Source organism: Channa argus, chromosome 10, assembly GCF_033026475.1.
Source record: "Channa argus isolate prfri chromosome 10, Channa argus male v1.0, whole genome shotgun sequence".
Lineage (NCBI taxonomy): Eukaryota > Metazoa > Chordata > Actinopteri > Anabantiformes > Channidae > Channa > Channa argus.
In genome coordinates this window covers 15,941,888-15,954,279 of record NC_090206.1, presented here as the reverse complement: position 1 = coordinate 15,954,279, position 12,392 = coordinate 15,941,888, and the positions used below count along the sequence as shown (strand labels likewise).

At 38.6% G+C, this 12,392-nt stretch overlaps 1 protein-coding gene across 4 annotated transcripts in view; it reads right to left on the bottom strand.

The window, feature by feature from the left end:
- ccdc88b (coiled-coil domain containing 88B) overlaps window positions 1–12,392 on the bottom strand; it is a 36,846-nt gene that overhangs the window by 6,788 nt on the left and 17,666 nt on the right. For 3 of the 4 annotated variants that reach the window (XM_067517900.1, XM_067517901.1, XM_067517902.1), the window contains exons 15-24: window positions 11,283–11,972; window positions 10,319–10,498; window positions 7,878–8,218; window positions 7,470–7,629; window positions 6,436–6,834; window positions 5,298–5,459; window positions 3,938–4,215; window positions 3,571–3,714; window positions 2,197–2,383; window positions 304–449 (exon numbers count right to left, since the gene is read on the bottom strand). In XM_067517900.1, the coding sequence (XP_067374001.1) occupies window positions 304–449; window positions 2,197–2,383; window positions 3,571–3,714; window positions 3,938–4,215; window positions 5,298–5,459; window positions 6,436–6,834; window positions 7,470–7,629; window positions 7,878–8,218; window positions 10,319–10,498; window positions 11,283–11,972 (2,687 nt within the window). The remainder of the gene's footprint in view (window positions 1–303; window positions 450–2,196; window positions 2,384–3,570; window positions 3,715–3,937; window positions 4,216–5,297; window positions 5,460–6,435; window positions 6,835–7,469; window positions 7,630–7,877; window positions 8,219–10,318; window positions 10,499–11,282; window positions 11,973–12,392) is intronic. The other variant, XM_067517903.1, reaches the window with a different exon arrangement.

Genomic DNA, 12,392 nt, shown 5'->3' with positions numbered 1-12,392 from the left:
AGACTATTAGTCATTTAAAAAGATGACTGCTGAGTGCTGCTAGACTATGAAATTGTTGTCTCATAATCTGAGACCTTTCCATAAGTGCTTTAATGCACTGGATATTATTACAGACTGTGTTAACGTCTACTAACATTACATAAAACCTGCACATGTAAGTTGCTATAATATCAGAAGTGATGGAGTTAAGATGCATTGGTATAAGCCTGAGTTCCTCTTTAATCTGCTTCTGTTTTCTTGTCAGAATCTCCATTAAAAACAAATTTTTGATTTTTATTTGTCCATTTATGTGTGTGTACTAACTGGTACTCCCTCTGCTGTGAATAGTGCAGGTCACGGCGCTCTAGGCTCTGCTCCAATAGGGCTCGGTTCTCCTTCAGCAAACTCTGGTTTTGCTCCGCTAAGTGACGGTTCTCTTCCTCCATGTTCCCCTTCAGCTGGGTCAAAAGCTGCACACACAAGATCAAACCATTGAAATAGTTCAGAGAGATCAAAGTATGTACTTTTTGGCCACATCTCTATGTGTACTTCATAGACTAATTATATGCAAGCCTATAAATATATCTTTAAGAGACATTTTTTAATGTGTTCACAAAAACAAAGTAGAAAAAAGGAAATAAGTTTATAAAAACAAAAATTAGATCTGCAGGGGTCCCATTATTGATTTATATTTAGTTGAATAGCAGCAATATTGTAGACTGTGGGTCAGCTTTGAAAAATGTATCAAACTTAAAACCTTTATAGAGTGAAAAGATATCAAAGGGCACTGAAAGAGATACACGATTCTATAGATGTATCTGAAAATCAGGGCAATGTTCACAAAAACTACAAAATGCAGATTAATTAAGCCTGACAAACCTGAAAAGTGAGAGGTCAGAGCTCTACGCTATAGCTGACTGAAAAGCACAAAACCACAAATGAGCAAAGACTTCATTCACATTTACACAACTCTTTACAGATGTATGGACAAAAAAACATAGCAATAAGAGCTTTATGGAAATGTAGTTTGATGCTGAGTTTTATTCCGAGGCTAACACAAATAACCCAATCACCTGGTGTGGTTACAGGATGAACTTTTCCTTTTAATCAAAGCGAAATGGTATCACCTTTCTATTGATCCATTTGCTAAAACATCTAAGGGTGGTTGGAGTGTGACTAAGGCATAATAGAATGTATTTGTTAACAAACATTTTAGGAACCAGTGTTTCAAATTAAATAAATTATGTGGCAACAAATATGGCTGAAAATGAACCATAATAATCAAAGCCTTTGTTTAATCAATTTAAAACTGTGTAAAACAGACATTTCTGTACCCATTAAATATTGTCCATACTGAAAATTGTGCTCTCAAGCCTCTTGTTCCGACCTGCTACATGAGCATGCGGCTTAAAGTCAGAAGCTGTGTGCACAGTTTGATTAAAAGTAAAATGATCTAAAATAACAATCAGCTCTGTACATGTATCGAATCCTGCAACAACTTTGCGCCTCTGTGTGTCCAGGCTAAAAGTCCTTTTACAAAGGCAGGTGATTAAGGAGTGGATTCATGAGCCTCTGGAAGAAGCAACAGAAGGAAACATCTGCTGACTGACTTCTTAAACCCTTTGTGGGATGTCAATTTCCACCTGTTTGGTCTGTCAAACATCTGGAGACTTTCCTGCTTAAAAAAATATTTTCAATTTTCAGTGTTTGTTTGATAGCATTGCACAGGAAACTGAAACTATTCTGAAGACGAAATAAACCCCATACTTCTTATTATCTGCAGTATTTGTTTTCTATTTTCTGTTTGGACCAATTCATCATTTCTCCCTGATATGTCAGGCTGAAATTAGCTTTATATCACATAACAGAAATCAGCCAGTTGCTGTTCCACACTGAAGATATGATAGTTGTTCCTCTCCAACCACAGATACTATATGGCAAATATTCTCTAAAACCTGCAATTAAATCTTCATAGAGCTTGTGTAATTGTCCAACAATGCTTTGAATAAATTTGTTTCTTTATTTGATGAGGGTAATGTATCAGAGTGTCTTTGCTCTGAAGCACTAAATCTCTTTTTTGCATGCAAATAATCAACTTGCAGCTTAAATACAAAACCTTTGTGTATCTCCAGATGTGTAAATTTATTTGGGTGTGAGCGTCCTTGTGTGTGCGTGTTTGTGTGTGCGTGTGTATGTGTCTGTGTGTCTGGTTAATACCTGGTACTGGCTGGTGAGGCGGGCGTTGCTGAGGTCCAGGCTCTGGTTGGTTTCCCTCAGGATGCTGAGCTCCCCTTCTAATCGAGTCCGCTCCAGCTGGGAGGCGCTCAGCTCCCCCCTCAGTACGGACCCCTGAGCCAGCAGCTCTGCCTGCGACACCATCCACTCCTTCTGCTGGGCCTGCAGCCTATACACCAAGCATGAGAGCTTTAGTCATCACTTTGACTGTTATGTGTCCTGTAAAGTATTGTGCATTATTGTTTGACAAGTGCTCTCTAACTAAAATTCATTATTATGTTATTACACAACCTAATGAGTCTCCACAAAACATAACAATAACCAAGAGATGAATCTAACATAATCACAGACAAAATGTTTGAAGAACACATTATGAAGCAGCACTGGAATCACTCAGAGGTTTTAGACAATTGCTTACAAATAGTCGCATAGCAGTGTAGAGCTAAGCAATCATCTATGCTTCATTTTGTAATGAGAACTATAATGAGGTAAGATGAAACACCTAATGATCACTGAGGGGAAAATTAGGTAATATTCAGTAATAACTATTCAACATTTTATTTTCCCAATGTGGATTCAAATTGTTTTGGCACAAAACTTTTTAAGTACGAATTGACCCAGTGAACAGCATGGTTCGGCATTAAACACTGTACGGTATTAAATGGCCCCTGTCCATATAGTTCCCTTAAGGCTGAACCTAAAGTTCATATTCATTGATAATTTATTATATTATTTATTTGATTAATTGACAGTCAGTTTTATAAAATGTCAGCAAACTGTAAAAGATAATAAAAAATTATCTGTAAACACATGACAGAATATATATATATATATATATATATATATATATATATATATATATATATATTTTTTTTTTAACAAGACTGGTCAGAGAGTTACAGTCATAGCTCACAGATATGAAAAAAATAAATAAAAATATATTAAAATAAATAAATATATTCTCATGAATTCACTTGTTTCATGCAGAAACCCATTGTCTTGTGTCTTAGATATTTTTGGTAACTGTGAAAATATCCTTAAAATAAATCCTTTTAAAATAAATTCTTATCATTACAAAAAACAGCTTCTCTTGCTCTTCTGTTCTGTCCTTTGTGTTTTGTGCATTGAGCCCAAAACCCCAACCACCTTAAATTGGGAACAACAACCCACACTGTGCATTTCTACAGCACTTTTGCATTCAGACTGATTCCCGTGTTGCTCGCTGTGCTTCATATAGAAGCATTACTGCTGTTGTTGCTCCCTGGATTTAAATGAACATGTGCAGTGAGAGGAAGCAACTGATGCATGATCAGCTCTCATGAACCCAATGTTGAAAAATGTGACTGGATTTGTTACCGCACATTGTCTTCTTTCAGTCGTTCCAGTTCTCGCTCTGTTTCCTGCTTTCTCTGGGACTGTGCCTCCAACTCCTCACTCTGTGACTTCATCTCACGTTCTCTTTCCTCCAGTTGGGTTTTGCCATCCAGGAGCTCCTTGTACCTTGAGACACAAAACATTCTTTATGACTGAAAGAGAAAAAGTGTATCTTGCAATGCAAGCTTTCATGGTGAGTTTGTGTGTTGTTCTTCTATGTATTTCTGTTCTTAGGCGAGGCAGAAAGTCCTTTTAAAGTCCTTTAAATAAATATTTGATATTAGCTACAGTCAGGATTTGATGTTTTTCCCTTTAGGACCCTAATATCATGCAGTGTGTGTGTTTGTACCTGCTGTCCAGCTCCTTGTGCTGGGCCTCCAGGCTGCGATTGTTGCTCCTTAGTTGAGAGTATTTGTCCAGCAGCTCCTCCAGTTCCACTTCCTGTCGCTGCTGCAGTGCTGTCATCCGCTCGTGGTCCCGCCTCAGAGCCTCCATTCTGGCCACTGACTCCTCCCGTTCCCGCGCCCATACCTTGGACTCGGCCTCCAGAGCCGCACACCGGGCCTCACTCTCGCTGCAGCGCCTAACCACCACTGCGTTCTGGGAGGTAAGGGATGCTTGCTCCACCTGTGCATTTAAAGATAACGGGTGGATACATGGATAATAATAATAATAATAACAAATAACCCATAACTTTCGTTATGCTGTAGGTTTATTAGCTTTTTGTCCCCCAGTGTCGACCTGCAGTGGCAATATGCACAACTTCTACTACTTAAAACTATATGAACATGAACATGGAATATGCAAGTGTATACGAAACTGATGGTACCCTTCATCAAAAGAAAAGACTCACAATTTAAGATATAAAAGTCAGACATTGCTTTTCCTTTTTAATTTAACAGAATATTTTAAATATAATACAACAAATGAAAATGGCCCTGGCAGATTTATTATAAAAGATTCTAAAATAAAATAATATACTACATTAAAATAAAAACTAACTTGAATTATAATAAAATAACATTTTATTATAGTTATATAGTTAAGCACTCACTGTGATCACACACACCTTCAATCTTGTTATTTAAGTCCAAATTAATTGGAGAAAAACAGTTGCTTTGCTGCTTTATTGAATTATTTAAAACATTCTGCCGAATCAAAAATCAAAGCAAAGTCTAATTTTATGTTTTTATTTCTAGCTTTTTTTCATCTTTTATTAGTTTTATCAGTTTTAGGTTATTTCAGAGAAAATGGTAGGTTCTTCGTTGTACATGGAAGGGTACCTGCAGTTACACACGTAATGTCTCCGATTGAAATGCTAACGTGAGCATCTTAAAATTCTTATAATGTCAATGATAAATTGTTGTTTTGGAGCTAGCACAGTACAAATTAATGTTAATGATATTGCCCATCTGTAGTATTAGCACTAAAGTAACGGACAAATTGAAATTTGACATGATGATTGTTCTAAATGAAAAGTGTACTAACACAGCAACAACCATCCACAGAACCATGCCACAACTAAAAACATTCTGTAGTGTCTTCCCACTGTTGAAGCAGTGTGCCAGAAAAGTGTGCCATGATGAAAACTAGTGAATTTGCTGTTTTTGTTGTGTAAGAATATAGATAATTTCCTTAATGCCAAATAAGCTTTTTTCTCTCAAGTGGAACAGCTCATTTCTGATATGATCCCTCTCTCTGTGTTTCACCTGTAGCTGGGTGTTGAGTGTCTGTAGGCTGGTGCAGGAGTCCTGCAGGCTGAGGGAGTGACGGCGCAAACCCTCCAGCTGCTCCTTAAGGTGCTGACATGCTTCCTGGGACTGGGACAACCGAGAAAGCAAAGCCTCCTGTCTTGCAGTTGCCACCGCTTTCTAAGGGGGAAAAAAATCTCTTTATTCTTTTTCACATAAAGCTGAGAGAACTTCTATAGTGGCATAGAGTAGCAGTTGGTACCACGCACAATGTTCATAATATCTGAACTTTGGCTGAATGTGCAGCTGGCCTCTAAAAACACGTCAGTAAACCGACTGAATATACTGTATGTGACAGCGGAAAAAAAAAAAATGCAAGTATAAAACTTAGTGTTTTCCCAAGTCAAAATGTTCGTGGGACAACCCAACTCCTTTGTTTCATTTTTGATTCTTCTACATTATCTCCTAGCCCCTCACAGAAGCAGATCGATACACACAGGATACAGATATTCTTCATTAGCTGGTTTAGACTTCCTATCTTTTCACAGCCAAATACAGAAAAGTAGTTAAATAAAACCCACTCCAGAGTTCACAAGACCGAGGTGACAGTTCACCTTCCAGCATGACAATGACCTGAAGCAAACAACGAAGACAAAGCTGGTGTGGCTTCAGGCTTCACATCTCTAGCTGTCCTCGAATAGGTCGAGACATAAAAACGGATAAATCTGGATCTGCCAGGAAAATGTGAGAAATCTAGGTGCTTGTAGGAGCTTCCAAAGGAGTATATACACAGTATGGAATTGAGGGTCTCAACAATACAGTACTGATCATTTTAATACTTCTGGACTGTTAGTGCTTTGCTTCATCTGTACAAATATAACACTGAAAATCCAACAGGACAGTGCACTGATTGTCATTTTGACCTTAGCAATGCTGGAGCAACCCATTACAGCTAGTTGAGGTGACATTATAAAAGCTGATGAACAGAGTAGTGTGGCTCCTGGGGAATTGGTGGTCTAAAGTTAGTTGATAGACATTAAGTATCCCTAAAGCAAGACCTTCAGGATAACACAGATCCCTCACTCTGATGTTGCACTAAAGCACACATAAACACATCACAATATACACTGTTATATATTGAAACACAGAAACACACCTCTTTTTCCAGCTCTATCAGCCTCTCACTCAGCTGCCTCTCTGTTTTTCCTGAGGTATGATCATGGATTGTGGTAAGGTTACAATCATTGCCAGCTTCAGAGGACCGATCCAGAGATAAAGTCACCTGGGTGTTTGTCTCACAAATAATTGTTTTGTTTTGGGAATCTGAACTTGAATGAGATGTAGTGTCCATCTCTGTGCTTCCTTTTCTTCTTTCCAGCTGGAGAAGAGATTCACTTGTCTTAAGGCATTGGGATAGCGACTCTAGTTTGTCTCGTGATTGGTTGAGAGAATCTGTTGTTGTCTTTACTTCAGTCTCTGCTTGTTGAAGTTTCTGACTCAGATGATAGACATCAGTGGACAGTGCCTGAGATCGTGTCTGCTCATTAGATAAGTCCTGATAAGACAGAGAGTGGAGCAAAGTGTTCAGGGAATAAATAACTTTGTAAACAATATAAGACAAAATACCATAACAAATCTTAATAAAATATTTTTTATACTTAAATGTTAGTCAAAGGATAAATCATAAACATTTTCCGTAATATATTCTTCCCCCTTGTGGAACAAATAAAGGTTTATCTTAAATCTTGTTTACATAAAATAATTGATTAAAAAGCTGTCAATTTGCCATCTTAAGGAGGTTTTTTGCTGATCTAATTCTTAGTAGCTTGTTGAAGTTTGCTTTCATATTAAAAGGGAGAAAACAATAATTTTCAAATATCTATCAATGGGACAACAATGTGTAACCCCACTGCCCAACCACAACATGGTAAATTTGATATGCAAGACAAATTTTAATTCACTATGTAGTGTCAATTATTTCCTTCGTGCTTTTTGTCAGCCTGTTCCCTACCTTGCCATCCCTGTCCTATTAAGCTTAAGTGTGTGATAAGAAACAGCAGTCGGACATTATAATTTTCTTCGTTTTTAAAGTCTGTTCCTCAGATGAGACTGGATGGCTGAGTTTGGGTAAGTTTCCCCACCCCTGCAGCAGTGCTTACATCAGTAACTAAACTATATTTCTTCACACACCTGGGACAGTGAGCTAATCTTGGCCTGAGCGTCTGTGTACAGCTCCTGCAGCTGCTGTTTACCCTCCTCCATGCTGCTTAATCGAGTGCTGAGCTCTTTCTCCAGGTCCTGCAGCCGAGCACAGAGCTCCTTCGACTCAGACAGCTGCTGACACACAAGTCTGCAAACACACACAACAGCAGCAACATGGGTCAGATAGAAGGTGGAATGAAGATAAAGTTGACATTACAGTTAAATGCATAGTGCAGCCAATTAGCACTTTCTGATGCCTTGTAAAGTTAATTACATACTTCTGCTCATAAGCAAGGTTAAGTATGTCTACAGGACTGTGTGTGTGTGTGTGTGTGTGTGTGTGTGTGTGTGTGTGTGTGTGTGTGTGTGTGTGTGTGTGTGTGTGTGTGTGTGTACCTGTGCTCAGCATCCAAAGCCCGAGCTCTCTGGTTGCTATGCTCCAGGGCCAGGGTCGTGCTCTCCAGCTGCTGCCTCAATCTCCCCAGCTCCCTTTCCCTCTGCCTCCCCTCCTTCCGCTTGTCATCAAGCTCTAACTGACATGCCTCTTTCTCTTGCTCAAGACGCGAAGCCTCCAGCAGGGCCTGATCTCGTGCCCGGGCCAGAGATTCAGCCTCCCGGCTTGCCTCACGGAGCTCTGCATCCAGCTCCTCCTCTCGACGACGTGAATTCTCCAAACTCCGACTCTGACGTTCCAGCTCTGCCCTGAGAGTTTGAGTGGTGAGCTCCAACTGGTCACCCTGGTAAAAGATGGATTAAAAATGCTGTACAGATCATTACAGAGTTTAGGTTACATCAGATAAGTATATTAAGGCAAACTATTTTTTTGCCCAACCACAATAGTAAGAAACAAAATAAAGTCACAATATGCAACACATGAAACACATAAGATTAACACAATCTATTACCTGTACCAAGAGGCCAGTACACAGCTTAGCGATTACATTTTTTAAAAGGTAATAAATAAACAAACAATAGGCAATATAAAAAGCTTCACAAATGTGGATTAAAAAAAGTTGTTTTGTAAAGCGCACTGCCCTCCAACCAGACCCTAAACACACTTTTTGGGTGGCTCTAGCTAGTTGGTAAGGAAGCCATCGACAGACCACAGGGACAGTCGTTCAACTCACAGTCCCTCCTGGCTACGTCTCGAAATGTCCTTGAGCAAGACCCTGAGTAGCTCAAAAAGTAGCTCAAAATTGTGCTCACATATAGTACATGTCAGCAAATTACAAAGTAAAACTACTCTACTGCTTTATAAAATTAATTTTTCAGTCAAAATTTGAATTATTAGAGCTTAGTGATAAGAATAAAACATATAAACATAACTTTTGTTTATTTTTAAAAGTTTCATCACAAACTAGAATCAAATCCCATGAAATAAAGCACATAGAACCAATTTATAATGTTAATTACTACTGCAATGGTGAGATTATTTTTCCGGAATAAGCAGTTAGGCAAACCCACACATCAAGGAAGCAAAAAGGAGAAATAGGACATAGATGAGTTGTATTTCCTATTTTGGTTTGATTCACTCCTGCAGAAAAACAGTAAACTTGTTTCATTTGAGACACACTGCTATACCCACAGATAATTTGGACTCTTCCTCAAACATAATTGGAAACTTGCATTGAAATAAATAGATTTTATTTGAAGTTTTCTATTTATACAATGAAATGATAGCACAGCATATCCTCTGATGTAACATTCATAGTGTACAATGTTGTTTTAGTGTTAAATTAAATATTACACCTTATTATTTACTCCACCAACTTATTTTCTCTGTATATTTGGACGTGGTGTAATGAACAATATCACTCTATAGCGCTGTAACTTATACTGACAACAAGATGTATAAAACCCACTTTTAGGAAATTGTTGTTGTCAATGGCAAACAATCATTTTTATAACACACAGGCAGCTGAAACACACTGCAAATATAAGAAAAAATTATTTTCTTATTTAAAAGATGTAAAGGTTGGCTCTTCTCTTTTAAAAACAGGGTGGAGAGCACAGTAGAATATGACAACATCACAAAAACGATTATGTACTGTACATCTCACTCTGAATAGGAGGTATTCATGAATCCCTTTTATAGTGTTCCTTTAATGCTGACTTAACACTGCTCTTTTCCTTAGCTTGCAATTTCTCTGATGTCTTGAAATCTTACAGCAAATAGCACAATATGCACAGTATTCACCAAGATTTTATATCCTGTGGTGAAGAGTCTGCAAAAGGAGATTTGGGGTTTGTTTTTTTTTTCTTGAACCTAGACCTGGTGAAATGGTGTAGGTTAAAAAAAAACCTTAACCTGTGATCTCACCTCTGAGTGTCGATGAGTTTCTTGTCAGTATTTGAGTATCACAGTTCAAAACTAACTCGTTCAATAGTCGATGTATAAAAACATGCTGCTACGCACTGTGAGAGCTTGAATCATTCCTTTCACTTCATGCTGTCAAATCCACCTCCCGCTGAAAAATTTTCTCCATGCTATAATATAATTAGTTTCAGATAAATACAAGAAATGGTGCGAGAAAACTATTTGGTAAGTGGAACCCCAAACTAATACCATGTATTTTATGTAAACAAGTAATTATTTCAAGAGATTACAGAATAATGAGATTGGCTATTAAAAATGGAATGAAACTCATTCACTGAGGGGTTGTGTTACATCAAAATTCTGTTCTCTTTTATTTGGTTTCTACATTAATTTTTTTCTCTACTCCTTGTTTATCTTCCCTGGGGTGAAGTGACATTTTCTGTGGTCATAAAAATGTTTGGTGTCACAGTTGTCATTGCATCATTTGTGGGTGTATGTTTGTGCCTGTGTACTCTCTAACCTTGCGCTGGGCAGTGCGCAGGCCATCTATGGTGCTGCGTAGCGTGTCCCTGTCTCTCTCCAGTGTGGCCCGCTCTCCCTCCAGGGTGGCGATGACCGTGGTCTGCATCCTGTGAAGCTCTGCTTGGCTCCGCAGACGGCAAAGCTCCTCCTCCATAACCAGACCCTCGGACTGAAGATCCTGAGAGAAATAAAAAAATTCAGTGAGCTCTAGAACTGGGTGTATACTATACCTAATAAACTGACAACTAAATGTAAATGCATCCACTTTTACCCTAAGGTTTAACTAATGTTTAGCAGGTCTCATACTTTGGTGCCCTTTAATTCTTCCTGACCATGAAATAATGTATAAGGACTATGCAGTTTAATACTTATTACTGGGAAAACAGCAAGTCTTTGTTTGGTACACTTTCAGTAAATTCCAGTTAATTCCAAGAGTCTATTGTCAGTCCACAGCAGGCCAGTTGAATATGCAACATACACTTAAAAGTCTACAGGCAGGCCAGACTCTCTCTGAGGTGGTAATTTGGCACAGTGCTGCTCTGAGTTAAATGTTGACATCAGGATGCTAAAATGCTCACAATACAATGCTAACATGCTGATGTTTTGCAGCTATATGTTAGTTTAGAATATTTCTAACATTTGATAATTAGCACTTAACACAAAGAACAGCTGAGTACAATGGAAATTAGGTTTGCAGTTATTTTAACAATGAAACAACACTGCCACATTGTAATTATTGTAATAACAATTTAGATTGAATATTGTTAGAAACTTTGTGTAAAGTATAAAATAATGATTGACCACATGAGGTTTTGTGCTTAAATAAAAAAACAAATATATGCCGCTGCTACCAGCATCCTGGTGATGCTTAGCATTTCATACAATCTCCAGTTTAACCACTAATCCATTTCACCTTCCTCCTTCCAACCATTCCTCCATCTACAGCATGCATCCATCCATACCTCTATCTGCCTGCGAGCCTCTCCCAGTCCCTCTGCAGCTTTCTTTAGATGCTCCAGCTCAGCCTCAAGGACCACCAGTCTCTGCTCAGCCTCCCAGGTTTTCCTGCTTTGCTCTGACAGCTTGGAGCGCAGGTCCTGGGCCACAGTTGTCTGCCTGTCAGCCTCTTTCTGGACTTCCTGAAGCCGATTTCTTAGAACCTCAAGATCAGGACCCGATGGGGAACATATAGCCTTGTGTGCAGCTGTGGTGACTACATTGTCTTCTATGCTCTTTGGGTCATTTTGTATTTCTGACATTGTTGCTGTAGTCTGCTCTTTCTGTAGGTCATGTTCTTTCTCCTGTTTCTCTCTGTCTTTCTGCCCTCCCTCTGCCTCTCCTCTCCTTTTCGGCTGAGTCTCCTCATCGCATTGTTCACTTCTTCCCCCATGAACATGAAGAACCTCCTCACCAACTCCAGCTTCCCTCTGAGTCCTGATTATTTCTACTCTTCTTTCCCTCTCCTCCATCAACCTCAACCTTCCTTCCCCCTCTCCCCTGCAGGATTCAGAACCCTGAACTCCTCTTTCCCCCTCATTTTCCCTGTCCAGCTTCCTCACTTCTTCCTTCCTGTCTTCTATGTTTTGCAGTTTGGTCACAAGCTGTTCAAGGTGCTGCTTCAAAGTGGAATTTTCATTCTTCAAGTTTTGAAACTGAAAAGTATAATGGGAGAGAAATTTTGATGCATTAAATCTCCTGCATTCGTGCTTTTTGTTGTCCTTGTTTCCTTTCTTTTATTCCCCCATTTACTAAACATGAATGAACTTGAATGCATTGTGAGCAAAAAGACTGAAATGCAAAAAAACATGCATCCAGGTTCAATGCAAGGAAAAAAGAAGGAAGACAAAAAATAAAATAAGGATAAAAACTGGAAAAGATTGAAAGTGCACAGATGACAATGGAGGAATCTGAACAGACCACATAAAGAAGATTGAAAACAGCAGGCAGAAGCTCTCATAGATAAAAGTGGAATTAGGAGTGTAATATTCTGTAGAAAGGTTATGTTTCATTATTTTTTTTTTCATTTTATGTATTCTTTCATTCATAGATATTTTAAGTCAAATATATGTGTT